The sequence below is a fragment of the Heteronotia binoei genome, chromosome 21, assembly GCF_032191835.1.
Source record: "Heteronotia binoei isolate CCM8104 ecotype False Entrance Well chromosome 21, APGP_CSIRO_Hbin_v1, whole genome shotgun sequence".
Lineage (NCBI taxonomy): Eukaryota > Metazoa > Chordata > Lepidosauria > Squamata > Gekkonidae > Heteronotia > Heteronotia binoei.
In genome coordinates this window covers 197,260,056-197,277,683 of record NC_083243.1, presented here as the reverse complement: position 1 = coordinate 197,277,683, position 17,628 = coordinate 197,260,056, and the positions used below count along the sequence as shown (strand labels likewise).

The 17,628-nt window shown below is 42.5% G+C and overlaps 1 protein-coding gene across 1 annotated transcript; it reads left to right on the top strand.

The window, feature by feature from the left end:
* The first annotated feature begins 2,135 nt into the window (after nucleotides 1–2,135).
* On the top strand, nucleotides 2,136–16,003 carry INSIG2 (insulin induced gene 2). The gene is made up of 5 exons (XM_060262714.1): nucleotides 2,136–2,477; nucleotides 5,890–6,014; nucleotides 6,380–6,546; nucleotides 7,728–7,827; nucleotides 14,235–16,003. Exons 1-5 carry the CDS (start codon nucleotides 2,234–2,236, stop codon nucleotides 14,274–14,276), a joined length of 678 nt encoding a protein of 225 aa, XP_060118697.1. The 5' UTR covers nucleotides 2,136–2,233; the 3' UTR covers nucleotides 14,277–16,003.
* The last annotated feature ends 1,625 nt before the right edge of the window (nucleotides 16,004–17,628 follow it).

Here is a 17,628-nt window from a genome sequence, read left to right as displayed (position 1 = left end):
ACGGGAACTTCGATGCACCACAGCTACTTAATACTCATAATTGAATTGCAGAATCCAGTCAGGGTAATCTGGAAGCCTTGCTTTTGTTTGTCTGAAATGTTTAAAAAATCTGAAGTAATTCCTGAAGTGATAATGGGAATGAATAATTTGAATGAATGAAACTATGCAATTAGTAAAAATTATCTTTAATTTGATATATGGTTTAGTAGATTTTCTAATCTGGTTTGAATTCTATTGCTCTGTTCAGCTAAGTGTGGAATTTTGTTCTGCTAAATGAAGATTTATTACGCAAGGGGAAGACCCCCGGAGGGCTCCTGTCAGACCCCAGCAACTGGCTGTCACCTGCTTCCTTCTCCCTCTCTTGCTTCCTTCTGCATCACAACTTGCTTTGCAAGGCTTGCTCAATTGCACAGGAGCAAAACCTCTGTGTTCTCCATTGGCTGAGGCTTCTCCCTTGGGGAGGAAGGACAGGGAGGCAGAGATTGCTTTGCCAGGCTCTCTCAACCACATGGCAGAGCTGCCAAGTCTTCCTTCCTGCTATTGGCTGAGGCTCCTGGTCCTCTGAGGAGGGAGGGAAAGATCCAGAGCTTCCTTTGCCCAGTTACCTGGATCCCATGGGAGAAATACAAAGAAAGCACCTTTAAGACTGAGTGCTAGTGTTTTAAGCATGCTTTAAGGGTTAAAAAAAAAATCTTTGTGTTTGTGTCCTTTATAAAATTTACAAACCTACCTAATCTTAAACAGGTACACACACATGGCCCGGCCCGACATGTCCCAGCCCAACAAGGTCTCAGTATGTCAGATCCGGCCCTCATGAGTTCGACATCCCATAAAAAAAGCTATGCTGGATCAGACCAGAGGCTCATCTAGTTCTGTTCACATTCTGTTCACAGTGACCAACCAGCTACCTCTAGGAAGCCCACAAACAGTAAGTCGGCAACAGCCTCATCCTGCCTGTGTTGGGGCTCTTGAGCGTGGAGAAATGTCGCCTGCAGGGTGACATTAGAGAGGCTGACAAGATTATGCATGGGATGGAGAAGGTAGAGAAAGAAGTCCTTTTCTCCCTTTCTCACAATACAAGAACTCGTGGGCATTCGATGAAATTGCTGAGCAGTCGGGTTAGAACGGATAAAAGGAAGTTCTTCTTCACCCAAAGGGTGATGAACGTGTGGAATTCACAGGAGGTGGTGGCGGTCACAAGCATAGCCAGCTTCAATAGGGGATTGGATAAAAATATGGAGCAGAGGTCCATCAGTGGCTATCAGCCACAGTGTGTGTGTGTGTGTGTATATATGTGTATATATATATATGTATATTGGCCACTGTGTGATACAGAGTGTTGGACTGGATGGGCCATTGGCCTGATCCAACATGGCTTCTCTTATGTTTCCCAGCAACTGATTCAAAGAGGCATACTACCTCTGGTATTGGAGGGAGGTAGTAGTATCTCAACAACTGTTGTTCATAACCACTCATTCACAACCAGGAGAACAAAGAATATATTGGGGGGGGGGGAGAAACCTGAACATCATAATTAACATAAGATCACCTGCTTACCACTGTTTTCAGTTGATATTATCTTATATCCTTTAATTGTAGAGTTGTCTAAATGTTGGAATTAGTGGAATTGTTCAAGATGGATTTTTGTACAAATCTGGTGGGTGGCAACCATTCTTAAAAGGAGAACATTTTGAATTGAGTCAACAAGTGCAGAACTTTGCACTTGTTGGCTCATTTCAAGGCTGTTTAAATCCCCTGGCACTTTCCCCATTATGCTGGCTATGTTGTACAAAGCAACCAAGACACTGGCATACAAGGTCATCAATAAGGAGAATTCTGTTGAAGCCGCTTTCCTGAATGAATGAAATGCTCTTTGTGTGCATGTATGTTAAAGAACCTGATACCTGTGTAGTGAAATGAGTGCTGAAGATAAAGATAAATAGGTCCTTATCTTTTGGGCTCGGTTAGAACTTAGAATTTTGTGCCCCAAGCACCAGTTGTCTTGACCTATCGTAGGTATTTCTTTAAAGTGCACAAAGTTTGAAAACTGATTCCTCCTGGCTTAAGAACCTTCATGTTGATTCCATATAGTATTCATATTCTATGATTGCTTAAGGTACATTACCATTTTTGAACAGGATTCGGAATGAGTGACAATATTTCTTTGACTTGACTCCTCTTCTTCTCTGCATCCCAGAGTTCTGTGTTGAATGTTGTTGGAGTGCATGAGGCCATGGCAGATGACAGCACACAGCCTTCCATACGAAAGAAGTGTGGCCCGTTCATTGCTTCTGTAACCAGCCGCAGCCTGAACCTGGTGATCCGTGGGATAGTTCTCTTTTTAATTGGCGTCTTTCTGGCCTTAGTGTTAAACTTGCTGCAGATTCAGAGAAACGTCACCTTATTTCCACCAGATGTGATTACAAGTATCTTTTCTTCAGCTTGGTGGGTACCACTTTGCTGTGGAACAGCATCAGGTATGTCAAAGCAGATTTACTGCAGGCTTTGAGTTTATTGCAGTTCCTCATGGTGTGAGGCATGTACATGGTAAGATCTCCATAAAGCATAAGGACACTTGTTGTTTTTCCCCCCTCCCTGCATGCACACGCAGTTGATATATAGGCATGCCAGGTGATCACATAAGGTGTCTGCATATCACTCATATTCCCACCAGCTTTTTCAGCCTCACCCCACTCTGACCAAGGAATTTGAGGCTGACAGTTGTTTGCGCTTATTAAAATGTCTGGCACACTGAGAAGCCCACACAGGCATGCAGGAGGTGAGGGTGGTGCAACAGGGTTGTGTCATGCCACATAGGGATCTGTCCACAAACAAATGTTGCATCGACAGTAGGATGTTTGTGATTTAAGATTCTAATATGGAACATTTTTCAGATATTAGAATTTGTCATAATGCTGCAGCTGTGATGCTGGCAGGAGTAGAATGCCAAACATGCTCTTATTTTGAGGGACTTGTTTGTTTCTTTGTTTCATTTAATTTCTGTACTCCCACCCTCCCCTCAGAGTGGGCTCATGGTGGTGTACAACAGTGTAATCCAGAAACATCAAAACAAATACGAAACCATTAAATCCTGATATCTACATGACACCACAGTACAGAATCTGTGACCCAGATTCTAATCAACATTAGGAGGGAGTGAGGGGAATGAGAAAGCAACTGAGAACCTGCTTGCTGTTAAAAACTGTTGCTGTCTTCCACTGTACACTTGGCGGAACATCTCTGCTTTGCAGGCCCTGTGAAATTTTAACAAGTCCCATAGGGCCAGATGTTAATAGGCAGAGAGTTTCACCAGGTTGGAGCCAGGACCAAAAAAGGCCCTGACTCTAGTTGAAGACAGCCGGACTTCCAGTAGGGGTTGGTCTTCTGAGCACAATGCTCTTCTGGGAGCATACCAAGAGAGGCGGTCCCATAGGTATGTTGGTCCCTGACCACTTAGGACCTTGAATGTCAGAACCAGAACTTTAGACACCATAGATATGTGTCCCCATAAATAATAAGTTAATATTCTACAAGATTGAGCAGTCATCATTAACATGCTCAATTTTGTGCTGCTGTTCAGTTTTACAAATTTGATGTGTAGTAAAATGGGTGCGCTACAAAGATGTGAGACAAGTGTCTTTGTATGTAAGCATGGCATTCCAAACAAAAGCTCAGGAAGGGATTTTAGAAGAGTCAGAATTAAATGGTAAATCCTTTCTGCATTCCTCCTCCCCTAGCATATTCCAGTATGTGCTTTTATGGATTAAGTTGCTGCATAATATCTCTTGGCAGGTTGGTTGGGGGAAGAACCAATGGAGGATTTGATTGCATGTAATCTTCCACAATAAACTAATCCGGGAGGACTGGGTTTGATTCCTCACTCCTCCACATGCTGGTGTGACCTTGGGTTAGTCATAAGTACTCTCTGAGATGTTCTCTCGAGCAGTTCTCTCAGAGATCTCTCAGCCCCACCTACCTTATAGAGTGTCTGTTGTGAGGAAAGGAAGGGAAGGAAATTATAAGACACTGATACTCTGAGTGAATGGCATTGTATAAATCCAGGTCTTCCTTCTGGAGGCTGTCCTTATAGAATTCGAATACAGATTAATAAACTGATCTATTGTCTAGCAAATGGATATTTTGGCTAATGGCAGTGTTCAAGGCTAGTTGTCTCATATTATCTAATTACTTTTCTTTGGGGGTGGTAGATAAACACAGATTTTACAGAAGACCCTGATTTAAAAAGTATATAACTTTTGTTATATGTAATTGTCTGCATAACTTGTCTTATATCTTCCTTCTTTACTTATGTAGAACCCAGCTGTGATAATCCTGCATAATTTTGTACATTAGTAACAAAAGCCTTGTGCCAGTGCTTCTGGCGCAGTGCTTTCAGTAATTTAAATCTGCTCCTGGTTCTTTGGATGTAATGTCTAAAATTGGGTCTTGGCAAGCCAGTGCTACATAAAGTGTGTGCTCATTGTATTTTTTTAAAAAGAAACATATTCCTACTTTGCTGAATCCCATGTACAGATGACTAAAGATTAGCAGTTGTGTCTCCTTTCTTTTTTGCTCCTGTGATATTGCCACTTGACAAAGAGTTTACTTTCAGTGATAATTGAATGCAGTGGCTGTGCACTTCTCTCCTGATGAGAGAGTGCTCTTATTTAACTTTTTATTTTCTCAAATCTAATCTTGCATTATACTTTCAGTGGACCCTTGAGGCAGGTCACAGTGCATAATCACAACTGCAGTATTAAAAAAAATTATAGAAAGCACCTACTTGTAACTGATTATTGATATGAATTGCAATCATAACCACCATGTGTGGTTTTCTGCTTGCCCAATGAAGCTAGCACACTTACCACAAGACCAAGGACTCTCCAAAGAGCATATGTGTAGTAAAAGGCTACCACAGGAAGAAAGCATCACCCTTTCTTTTGATAAGGTGAAATGATTTCCATTCCTATACTGGAGGTGAGGTCGTATGTCACCCATTGTGCTTATCTTTTGTCATCGTTGGAAACCAAGTGTCTGTGACTTCACTAGAACTACCCACCTTGTCCCAGAGGTGACCAAGACACATCTGTGGGAAATTAAGATTTTGGATTAGGATGCAAAAGGCAGAAATAAGTATGTAGTTATAATTAAACAAAAGCACCCTACCTTCAAAGCTAAGACAGAGTAGTTAAAGCAACACACTTATTTAGGTCTTGAATTGGGGCCTTGCTCTTCCCCGTGGAGCAAAGCGTTAAAGCTGCAGTACTGCAGTCCTAAGCTCTGCTCATGACCTGAGTTCAATCCCCGGCGGAAGCTGTGTGTTCAGGTAGCCGACTCGAGGTTGACTCAGCCTTCCATCCTTCCGAAGTTGGTAAAATGAGTACCCAGCTTGCTGGGGGGAAAGTGTAGATGACTGGGGAAGGCAATGGCAAACCACCCCGTAAAATGTCTGCCATGAAAATGTTGTGAGAGCAGTGTCACCCCAGAGTCGGAAACGACTGGTGCTTGCACAGGGGACCTTTCCTTTTTTTCCTTTCTTCCTGACTGGTAAATTGTAACCAGACTGAAAGCAGGTTATATTAGCTAAATTGCAGTGTTGCAAAGCTGCTGCTAAGTAACTGCTGAAATTGCAGCAATGCAGCTAAGGGGATGGGAGAAATAGTGCACCAGTACATAGAGATGAAAAGGGAATCTCATTTTTCAAGAGGAACTGATGTGTTAAGGTAAATTCCAAACAGATTGTGAAGAATTTAGGGGGGGGGGGGAAATCACAACTGGGCACTCTTGCTGGAAAATGGCAGAATAAATTCATTCAAGTGCAAAGGGAATAAATTACGATAAGAATTTTTGCAGATTTTTCAGAATTTCTTTTACTTGTTTATTTTACAGCTGGGATTGGGTTATTGTACCCCTGCATGGACAGACATCTAGGTGAGCCGCATAAATTTAAGCGAGAATGGTCCAGTGTGATGCGATGTGTAGCAGTCTTTGTTGGTATAAATCATGCCAGTGCTGTATCCTCTTCAAGAATTAAGTTTATTAAATGGGAGGTATTAAGGATTAATTGCGTTAGAGGCAATACTGTAACTTTGTAGGGAATGCAGAAATTATATAAAGTCATGTCACTGGAATTGCATACATGGAGCATTCTGTCATGCTTGAAAGAGATGTTTGAAATAGATCTTTAATAAAAATACAACACAAGAGACATAAGCAGTACTTAAAACGACTCTTGGGGGAGGGTGTTCCTGTTGATTGACAGAAGGTATTAAAGGATGCACCACAGCTAGGATTCCTCGGAGTTTCAGAGAACTGATAAATGAAGTAAGAATTAATGTTTCCATTACCTTCTGAATCGGATCCTTAACGCTGCTCACAGAAAGTGGATTTTGCCAACAGCATCCAGTTATCTCTGACACTTGCGGCACTTTCCATTGGATTGTGGTGGACATTTGATAGATCTCGAAGTGGCTTTGGCCTGGGTATAGGGATTGCATTTCTGGCCACATTGGTGACTCAGCTTCTGGTCTACAATGGAGTTTATCAGTAAGTGTGTCTGTACGTATTGCATAGTAAAATTGTATTCAGTAATGGCAGTATCTGGCTTATTTTCTGAATGCTCAAAATAGCTTGACTTCTTTCCCACATCAGTTAAGCCTGATGATGCTTGTGACCCATTGGAATCAACATGACTTAGTTGGGTGTCATTGCATACAACGATGTGACAGGGAGGGATGGGCATGAACCAGCATGACAAATTTTGGCCAAGTTGTGGTTTGTGAACTTCAGTTCATAGACTCCGGCCCAGTCATGAACCTCCACAAACTTTTAAGGCAGTTTGTGGGTAATTAATGGGGAGCAAAAAGCAGGGGATTAAACCCCTGCTTTCTACTCCCAGCAAGAGCCACCAAAACATCGCTGCTGCCAAAAAAATTGGAAACAACTGAGTTGCAAAGGCCTGTTCCCTACAACTCAGCTGTTTGGGCTCAAAAGATCTGAGTTTGCTCCTGTGGCTCAGCTGTTTAAAGGGGCTTTCTTGGGCAGCCAGCCCCTGGAGCTAACTGCCCAAGAAAGCCCCTTTAAACAACTGAGCTGTGGGAGCAGGCTGCCCCATGGCTTGGCTGTTTCCAATCTAGACATCTGAACCTTATTTTTGTGGTTCATGCCCATCCCTAGTGACTGTTCGGTTAGATATTTATTTTTTAAAAAGCAGCCGGTGGGGAGCCCTACTTCGATCAAGGCTGTGGAACTTGGGTGGGCATGAAGGTTAATACTTTCCTGCATATCTTTTTTCCTCCAGTGCAAATCAGCCTCATCAGGAACTTATTTCTGTACTGCATGTACCCATACGTTTTCCCTTGTGGGGCAAATGAGGGTTAGCATGAGTGGGTTAGCAGCCCTTCCCTCATTGCTGCAGCTCTGATTCAAATAGCTTCCCCACCCTACCAGGCTTGCTTCTGGAAATTAAAAACAAAAGCAGGAATTATGGATCTTCCAGAACATCATGGATCTTCCAAGATCTCACCTAGTTTTACCCTTAATTTTGCAATCCATAGAACTGAAATGAATTTGCCTGGCCCGGGAATAAGACTGTATATTGCCATAAAATGTTATTTGTAATTGTAACAATCCAGTTTGATCCAGTCCATAGCCTCAACATGCCAGAGTTTCATGTCCTCCTTCTGCTGTGTTGTCAAGTAATACATTACTCTTGTCCCTTTCCTTAGATACACATCACCTGACTTTCTTTATGTTCGTTCCTGGTTACCATGTATATTTTTTGCTGGTGGAATAACAATGGGGAACATTGGCCGGCAGCTGGCATTGGTAAGTTAGTTTATTAGCTTGTTTGTAACTTGCTTAAAAGAATTATTTAGTCAGCTGGTAGGTACACCACTTTTTCCTCGCAGGCCATGTCCAGGGACTTAGATTGCTCGTAGTATGCTCTTCTCTCCTGATCATGTCACACATCCTATGGTGTTGTGCACTACATCACGCTTGGATCCACCACCCCTGTCAGGCTTCCCCCTGAGTCCGTGTAAGTTCAATAAGTTCCATTTATTAAGATTTCCAGGTAAGCATAGCCTCAGATAGGGTCTGAGTCAGATCTGCTACACACGGATAAAACCTGCTAAGGCATGGCAGCAATGATAGATGTTGGGGAAGCGATGGGAAAGGGAAGAGGTATGCAGAGCAACAGAAGGTAACAGCCTTTCAGGCAAGGCACATAAGACACATTTCATTTATTAAGATTTTCAGGTAAGCATAGCCTCAGACAGGGTCTGATCAGATCTACTACACACGGATAAAACCAGTGATGGGCAGGGCAGCAATGATAAACAGCCCCCCCCCCCCTTTTCCCATCCGACCAAGGTTGCACTTTTGATACAATGTGTTACTAAGCCCAAGGCCCTTAGACATAACATCGTGGTCCATTAGCAGGTTTGCATGAGCAGAAGCACCAGAAATGTGGAATGCTTTCCCAGAGGCCATTAGGGTCCTGCAGGATCTTTCTCAATACTGAACTATTCCGACAGGCCTTCAACACCTAAATTGGGAGAGAACTGCCACCTTACACCACTGAGGAGCTACGAACATTATAGGATTACTAACAGCAAAAAGAAAGATCCCACCATATCAAAGTTGTACAGCACCACAAAATGTTTTAAATTGTATTTTATTGGTTTTAAATTGTATTATAGATGTTTGAACTGACTATTAGCCACCCTGAGTCCACTTGCGGAGAGGGTGGGGTAGAAATATAACTAAATAAATAAGCGATGAGAAAGGGAAGAGGTATGCAGAGCAACAGAAGATAGCAGCATTTCAGGCAAGGCACATAAGACACAGTAACCTTTCATGGCATCCTGCCCCCCTTAAGACCTCCCTCCAGGTCCCAGTTTATCAGAATGCTGCTGATGAAAACTTCATTAATTTGGGGGCCCAGACATGTTCCGATCTAACCTATTCGTTCTGTGAAATAGGAAAATGAAGCCATTTAATTAAGTAATATAGAACCCCACGTTTGAGTAGAGCCCAATATAGATTCAATTTTGTGGTGAGCCTGGTTCTGGATCGTCATCGGAGTTGGAGCTGGAGTCTGGGGGTGCCTAGTATTGTCCTGTGGAGCACATTTCAACCAACTACAATGGAAGACAGGGTGCAGGTTACGATACATTTTAGGCAAGTCCAGTTCAACAGTCACATTATTGATAAGTCTTTTGATTTGGAAAGGCCCAATATATTTTTGACTCAATTTCCATGAGGGTTGAAGGTTTGGTAAGTTCTTGGTAGACAAATACACCCAAGTCCCCACATTTTAAGTTCCCAAAGTTTAAGGTTTTTTTTATTATCATAGGCCCATTTATAAGTCTGTTATAGTCCAAGTCTGTTATAGTCCAACTGGGTTTGGGCTACTTTCCATGTCAATTCCAGTTTAGACCACCAATCTTGGGAATCAGTGGCCTGCTGTTGTGCCCCTCCTGGGAGGCTGGGTGAAGGTTTTCCCTCATACCCCTGCACAATTTGGAATGGAGAATGATTAGTAGAACTGTGAACAGAGTTATTGTAAGCATATTCAGCAAATGGAAATAGTTCACACCAATTAGACTGCTGGAAATTTACAAAGCATTGCAGATATTGTTCTAGTGCCGCATGGGTGTGCTCCGTTTGACCATCAGTCTGGGGGTGATAACTGGAGCTCAGTCCTTGCTCCATCTTAGTTAGCTGACAAAATTCCCACCAGAATTTGGCACAGAATTGCCCCCCCCCCCATCGGATATCACCTTGTCTGGGAAGCTGTGGAGTTTAACAATATGGTTGAGGAATATCCTTGCCAATTTCTTGGCTGAGGAAAGTTTGGAACAGGGTATAAAATGAGCTTTTGAAGAGAAAGTGTCCGCCACCACGAAAATAACAGTTTTTCCCTCACTCTCCGGGAGATCAGTTATAAAATCCATTGAAACAATTGACCATGGTGTGGTGGCTGTCTCAAGAGGCTGCAGGAGTCCTGGGAGTTTCCCACCCCTCTTTTTTGCCGTTATGCACACGGGGCACGAGGATACATAGTCTGAAATGGCCCTTTTCATTCCTGGCCACCAAAACTGTCGTTTCACTAAATGTTTGATCTTTATAAATCCCAAATACCTCAAAAGTTTGTTATCATGGCACCACTGTAGAACCTCTTTGCACAATGATCTGAGGAAATACAATTTGTCGTTCCGAAATCCCAACCCTTCTAAACTTATCACTACTTGTGGAGGCAGGTTGGTACTCCCTTCCTCACTGGTTGCCAGCTTAATCCAACTCTGGAGATCAGTTGGAACTTTCCCCTGCTTGGCCTGACTGCGCGTCTGAACAGTCCCCTCCAACTGGGCAGGAGTGAACTGGGCAGGAGTGTCAATTACAGGTTCCTGTTTACTCTTGCGCTGGGGAAGCCGAGAGAAGGCACCAGCCAAAAAGTTCTTTTTCCCTGGAATATGTTTAAGGGTGAAGGCAAACGGAGAGAAAAATCCAGCCCAGCGCACCTGCTTAGGGGACAGCTTTCTGCTAGGGTGCAATGCTTCTAGGTTTTTGTGGTCCGTCCAGATTTCAAAGGGTGCTCTGGCTCCTTCAAGCCAGCGTCTCCAGGTTTCTAAGGCATGTTTAATAGCAAATGCTTCCTTGTCCCATACTAACCACTGCCTTTCTGTTGATGTACTTTTTCGTGAAATATAAGCACAGGGACGTAGGTAGTCGTCCTCATCCTTTTGCAAGAGGGTATAGCCGATAGCCGCATCCGAGGCGTCGCATTGGACCCAGAAAGGCTTGGTTTCATCGGGGTGCATTAAAATGGGTTCTGAGGTGAACAAAGTCTTTAGTTTTTACGTTCCTCTGTCCAATTAAGGGGGTCCCTGGTTTGGCTGGCCCTGGCCCTTTATCCTTCGTTTTCAATGGGTCTATAAGGGGTAGGGCCATTTGTGCAAAGTCCTTTATGAATGTCATGTAAAAACTGGATAATCTGATGAAATGTTGTAATTGTTTACACATTTGAGGTGGCTGCCAGTCAACCAATGTTCCTTCTAAACTGCAGAGTGTTGCGAGCAAAAATTCTTCTTTGTGAGCTACTGGTGTTAAAAGTTGTGAACTATTGGCAATAAAGTTGTGAGCTACTGCATATTGTGCTCTGGGGTCATCCTTCCTGAGCTAAAACAGAAATGTGTGAGCTGGAGGCTAAAAATCTGTGCGCTAGCTCACACTAACTCAGCTTAGAGGGAACACTGCAGTCAACCACTGCCTTGATTGGGCTGTCCATTGATAACCCTTGGGCTGACACCCTGTACCCTAAAAAGTCTAGTAGTCCCTTATGGAACTCACATTTAGAAAGTTTCACAAACCGTTTATTTTTGTCGAGGATCTGTAGCACCTCCCAAACCAACCTCACATGGGAGGGGAGGTCTTGGGAATAAATGGCAATCAGCCAGGTGAACCAGGACTCCTTTAAATAAATGTTTCCTCAGCACTTAATTAAGTTCATAAAGACCCCAGGGGCACTTTTTAATCCAAATGGCATGACTCTGTACTTGAACTGTCCCATAGGTGTGTTAAACACATTTTTCCATTTGTCGCCCTTCTTGATTTGTATCCGATAATAAGCCTCCCTCAGGTCTAGTTTGGTGGAAATCTTCCCCTGGGAAGCAGTGCTTAATAGGTCTTTGATCAATGGAAGGGGACACGCATTTGACATCAGTACTGCATTTATGCCCCTATAATCCTTAAAATACGTAGCCTTAAAGTCTGATCTTTCTTTTTCCTAAACAGCACTGGAGCAGCATGGGGGGAGGATGCGGGGCCTAGGTTTGTGTCCCTGGGCCTAGGTTTGTGTCAAGGAATCTTTGTAGCTCCTCTTTCTCAGCTCAACTCATAGAGCATAGTTTTGCTTTAGGTAGTTTTATCCCCAGCTTTAATTCAGTTGCACAGTCAGTGGGTTTGTTGGGCAGTAGTTCATCTGCCTCCCCCTCCTCGAACACGTTTTGTAAGTCTCTATATTCCCTTGGGATGCTGCACGCCTCCTTCCTGGTGAGGCACAGCCGTCCCGCTACAGGGGGAGGGGGAGGCCCCCAGCCCAAGTCCCAGTTGTGGACAGCGCAGCCCTCATCTATAAAATACACAGCTCTACTTTTCCATCTGATACAGGGTTCGTAGTCCCCCAGCCACACAGCACTGAGCACCATATCTGTGGAGGCAATGACAAAGGTCTCTTTTCCCAATGACCCCCAAGCCCGAATGGAGTGGGAACAGTTTCTAGCAGGCTCAAAGAGTCCAAGATTTTCTTTTGCTTCCCCAGCGTCCTCTATTTATATGGTTTTCTCCTGCTATGAACAAGGCAATTTGGTTTCCTAGTAAGCACTGCAGGGTGTTAAAGTATCTGTTCTTTCGGTCTGTTCTTGTCTAATTGCTACTAATGCCTTGCTAGCTCAAGTCTGAATTTTTATGCTTTATTTTTTGATTTACCCCCTCAAATGAATGTTTTCACTCTTAGTGAGTCAGAGATTCTGGATCGGAACTTGAATTCGTAGGGAGGATTTTGTATATGATATCAAGATACAGAGTTTAACTGCTGGAAGATGGCTAAAACTGTCCTATGAGATACAGTGGTCTCCAATACGTTTAAACAGCTTTTTGCAGAACTCTGTGGGTTCTCCATTCCCAGTTGGTTTTCCTTATGCAAGGGAGTTTGTAATGCCAATGCATTTTCTATGGAAGGAAAAGCCTAGTGTAGAGGGAGTTTCTTGAAATATCTGCGTAGTACACTCTGTCTCCAAGGCTGCATATTTATTTGGAGAGGTAAAATTTGGAATGTCTCTTACTGCCTTTGCCCATATGATAAAATCATCCAAACAGAGTTCCTTAGCTGGAGAGCAGTGGTCTGAAAGGACTCTTTGATGCTTCTGTTTCCCCGTAAGATTTGAAGATAGCCTTCCAAGCAGCTGCAGGCTTCTTGTGAGCTTCAAAATTGCAGATCTGTGATATTGCATAAAAAATGTCAGTGCTCAAGCAGAAACGTTGCGTTGGTGTGTCTGCTCAGGATGCCATGTTTCCTCCACACACCAATATTTTACTGCAAATTAAGAAACCCCCACCCCTTTTGAACTTTCTCCTTAAATATTTCTGACAATGGGACTCTACCCATCATAACTTTAAGTTCGTCAAAATTTACTTTCCTAAAGTCCAACCTATACATCTGACTACCTACAGCTTTTCCCTTCCCCAAGATTATAAATTCCAAAATCACATGGTCACTACTACCCAGGGTGCCCACTACAGTCACCTTGTCAACCACTTCCTCTTTGTGGGTGAGAATGAAGTCCAAGGTAACAGATCCCCTTGTTTTCCTCTCTACTTTCTGAAAAATGAAATTGTCAGCAAGACATGTCAGGAATTTATTTAACCCTTCATTTTTAGCAGAGTTGGTCTTCCGAGGGATACCTGGGTAATTAAAATCTCCCATGACCACTGTGTCCCTTCTCTTTGAGAATTTTGTAATCTGTTCTAGGAGCATCTAAACCGTAGAACTAGGAGTAGCTAAATCATAGAACAAATTAAATTTATTATAAAGTACACAAAAGCTACAGGTTAAAAACAACATGCATAGAATACACATAGTAGGTACACATACAGGTAGTGGGTACCACGTTACATCTACCAAGGCACAGTATACAGTAACAAATGTAGGTTGCACACAATTACTGGATCAAAATATTGGTTACACATATAATAGCCACAGAACCATTTCTGCCCAGAGGGCCTTCTTCAGTGGTCTAAATAATATGCACTCAAAAAATGTAATTGTAAAATATCTGTTCCAGGCCAAGCAGGTTGTATATGAATCACAGGAATAGTGTTGCTCCAAATAATAATGACAAAGTTTGAATGTCAGTCAGGCCTGCATGTATTGAGGAGCCCGCTCTGAACAGAGCAACAGCCGAGGGCAGAAAGGTTGGACAAAGTTACCATCTCGGATGGTGTGGGTGGGTATATTTTTTTTCTATGTTCTTTCAGAAGAAAGTTCAGTGGCTGTTGCCTTCTTATCTTGCATGCACAGATCACCAGGTAACTGGCAGATCTGGGTCATTTGAAGAATGGAAGCTGGTCTGCTGGGCCTACCCAGCTGAATTGTTCTCTTTTGCCAAAAATTGTGTTTACACATCATTCTCTCAGGCATTTACGCCATAATTTTTTTGTTTATTTTGCAGTATGAATGCAAAGTCATTGCTGAAAAATCTCACCAGGATTGAAGACAGTGAAATATGAAAACTGATGGAAGAGGACACACTTTGGAACAGTTGACACTAAAATTGCCAAACAGCTGTTTCCTTCCACCTCTCTGCTTTCCCAGCCTGTTCCAGCCACACAAAGCACTGTTTATTGCAATCTGTGATTGCTTCACCTGTAGCTCACTTGAAAATTCTGGGCTCGAGTACAACACATTGAACAAGATGGTGGTCTTTTATGGCTAAAAAAAAAGGGTAATGGTAGTCCCCTGTGCAAGCACCAGTTGTTTTGGCTCTCGGGTGACGTTGCTTTCACAAGGTTTTCATGGCAGACTTTTTATGGGGTGGTTTGCCATTGCCTTCCCTAGTCATCTACACTTTTCCCCCAGCAAGCTGGGGACTCATTTTACCAATCTCGGAAGAATGGAAGGCTGAGTCAACCTCAAGTTGGCTATCTGAAATCGGCTTCCACCAGGATCGAACTCAGGTCATGAGCAGAGCTTAGGACTGCAGTACTGCAGCTTTACCACTCTGCGCCATGGGGTCTTCCTTTTATGACTAGGAGACTTTAATTTCCCGGCTAAGCTAGCCTTGCCTTATGCCATCTTCTTTTCCCTCTTCTCCCCATCCCCCGTAATGTTCCAGTGCCAAACTGACCCCGCCCCCCTTTCAGACTACTCTGTTTGCATTTATCTTGGACATCTTGAGGAATGTGGTGGTCTTGGGTTGGTTGTGTTTTATTATTCTTCAGGCCTGTGATGTAGATGAAAATGCATTGATAAAATTGAATCAAACACATAATCTGGAATAAAAAACATAATCCTACCACTAATTTCCCTCCGCAGGTCAGTGGCATATCAGGTGCATCGACACACAGCCAGCGCGAGGTGTCTTGTTCGGTGTGCTTTGTGCTTAGGATGCATAATCAGTCTGCAGTCACAGGGCCCATGCCTGTGGCATCCCTAGGAGTGTGTCCTTTGCAGTTGGGCACATCTTCCCCAGAAGGAGCACAGCTTCAAGTGCAAGCGTGGCCCCAAGGAAAGTGATTATTGCTGAGACTACCTGGGAATAAATCCTTCTGTGGACAGTGACAGTAGCTGTGCTCTGCAAATAGGAAAATCCCAAACTCTCCTAACTACTGAAACATTCCTTGGTGTACTTTTTGCAGTTTTAGTCCATAAGTATATGCTTTCATGCATTCTGTTGAGAGAAGCATCATTTAATGTGAACTGTTTCTATAAAGACTTCATTACATGAATATATGGGAGTGCTCCTATGCAGAATTGCCACACATGACTATGGGACTTGGAGAGAATACCTGCTCATGCCATAGACTGGTTACAGATGTTTGAGGATGGGGGTGGACAGAGGATATATGTCTTATTGGAAGCAAAGTCCAAGAGTTGTCGGTCCAAATGAAAACTGAAGTTGAATCCCTTCTATACTTGGCCAGTTTTATTACTTCTGCCACTAGATGGCCATTTGGGCTTTGTACTGCTTTTTAAAAAGTCATTCTTTTATTTTTAAAAAATAGTGAAAAGTTTTAGAAAAACATGCTGCAGTCCTTTGAAAAGGCTGAAGTTGGTCCAAAGAACATCTGTTTGGAGAACATTTATTTTTCTTAATAATGTGTACATTATGCTCATAACCATGTGGAAACAGGCACATCGGGCAGCATTTTTATAGCTTGCAAATTAATATATGATGATTATGCAATGTAAGTCTAGAGGAAAATGTCATCAGAAGGAAAACATGCAATCAAACCTTTTTTTAAAATTACAAATATGCAATGTATCAGTAGCTCCAGCTTTCCACTGGGAGTTGCAGCTTTGAATTGCTTCTTTATTTCACTGCACAGCAACTGTTGTAAAGTGGTTATGATTACAAAAGTGGTTATGTTACAAAAATTAATATTTGAAAGCATTCCCTCCAGGTTATTCCATATTAAAGTGTCTCCATAATTCCAAGCATAAGAACATAAGAGAAGCCTTGTTGGATCAGGTCAATGGCCCATCCAATCCAACACTGTGTCACATAAGAACATAAGGGAAGCCATGTTGGATCAGGTCAATGGCCCATCCAGTCAAACACTGTGTCACACAGGGGCAAAAACCCCCCAAATGCCATGAAGAGGACCACCAGTGGGGCCAGAAGCCCTTCCACTGTGCCCCCAGCACAAGAATACAGAGCATCACTGCCCCAGACAGTTCCAACAATAAGCTGTGGCTAATAGCCACTGATGGACCTCTGTTCCATATGCTTATCCATTCCCCTCTAGAAGCTGTCTATGCTTGCAGCTGCCACCACCTCCTGTGGCAGTGAATTCTGCATGTTAATCACCCTTTGGGTGAAGAAAGCATCATTCGCACCACTTAATGTGCTTTAAAATTGTGCACATCTGATTTAATTTTAAAACATCTTAAGTGGTACAACTGATGCTTGGAATTATGGAGACACTTTAACATGAAATACCATATGACTGATATTTTAGGCTCAACAGAATTTGCAGCCACCCAACAATGTTGATGATAAATGTGTGGTTGACTCACATTTTAGATGGTGTTCTGAGTTTGTTAAATATTGGCACAAGAACAACTTAAAAGGCTTAAAATCTGGAATTTTTGGCTGTTGTACAGCAGTTTGTGATTAAATCTCAGTACTACTGTGGGTGATAAATCAGTGAGGAGTGTGGGTTTTGAATGAGCTGTACAAGAGTTATCCAACTAAGCATTTTCTTTCTGCTATTTGTGTGCTCTTGGCTCTGTCCATATATATATATATATATATATATATATATATATATATATATATATATATATATATATATATATATATATATATTTATATTTATAGCATGGAATAAATTGGGAAAGATATGTGTGGTACTGAAAGGAGATCATCTTCTGCAATGCATTTGTCCAGTCTTTCTTGCCAGGAGTAAGCTGCCCTAGAGTAGAGTAAGATTCTGGTTTGCCACAGATTTTTGTGAATATGAGTGAAATTACTGACGACAACTGGCAATTGTGTGGGATCTCAGTATAATTACGATTCACTGTGGCACTGAAGATTATGCATACCATTTGTATTTTCTAAAAAACTCAGTAAGGCTTTGAAGACTTAATCCTTTGATAGTTGTCCTTTCAATCCTACATGGTTTTTCCACCCAGCTTTATGTAAGGAACTCCTCCATTTTGCTGAAGAAAACCAGGGCAATTTAACTGTGCTGTTAAAAACTTAAATGGAGGAAGACATAGCTCTCAGGCCTTGCATGCTGCAAGTTGTCTTTGCTGGACATCAGTAATAACACATGGTCATTTTGAAAATCCCATTGTGAAAAATGTTGTTACTCTTCCATTCTTTGCAACTGATGCCATTT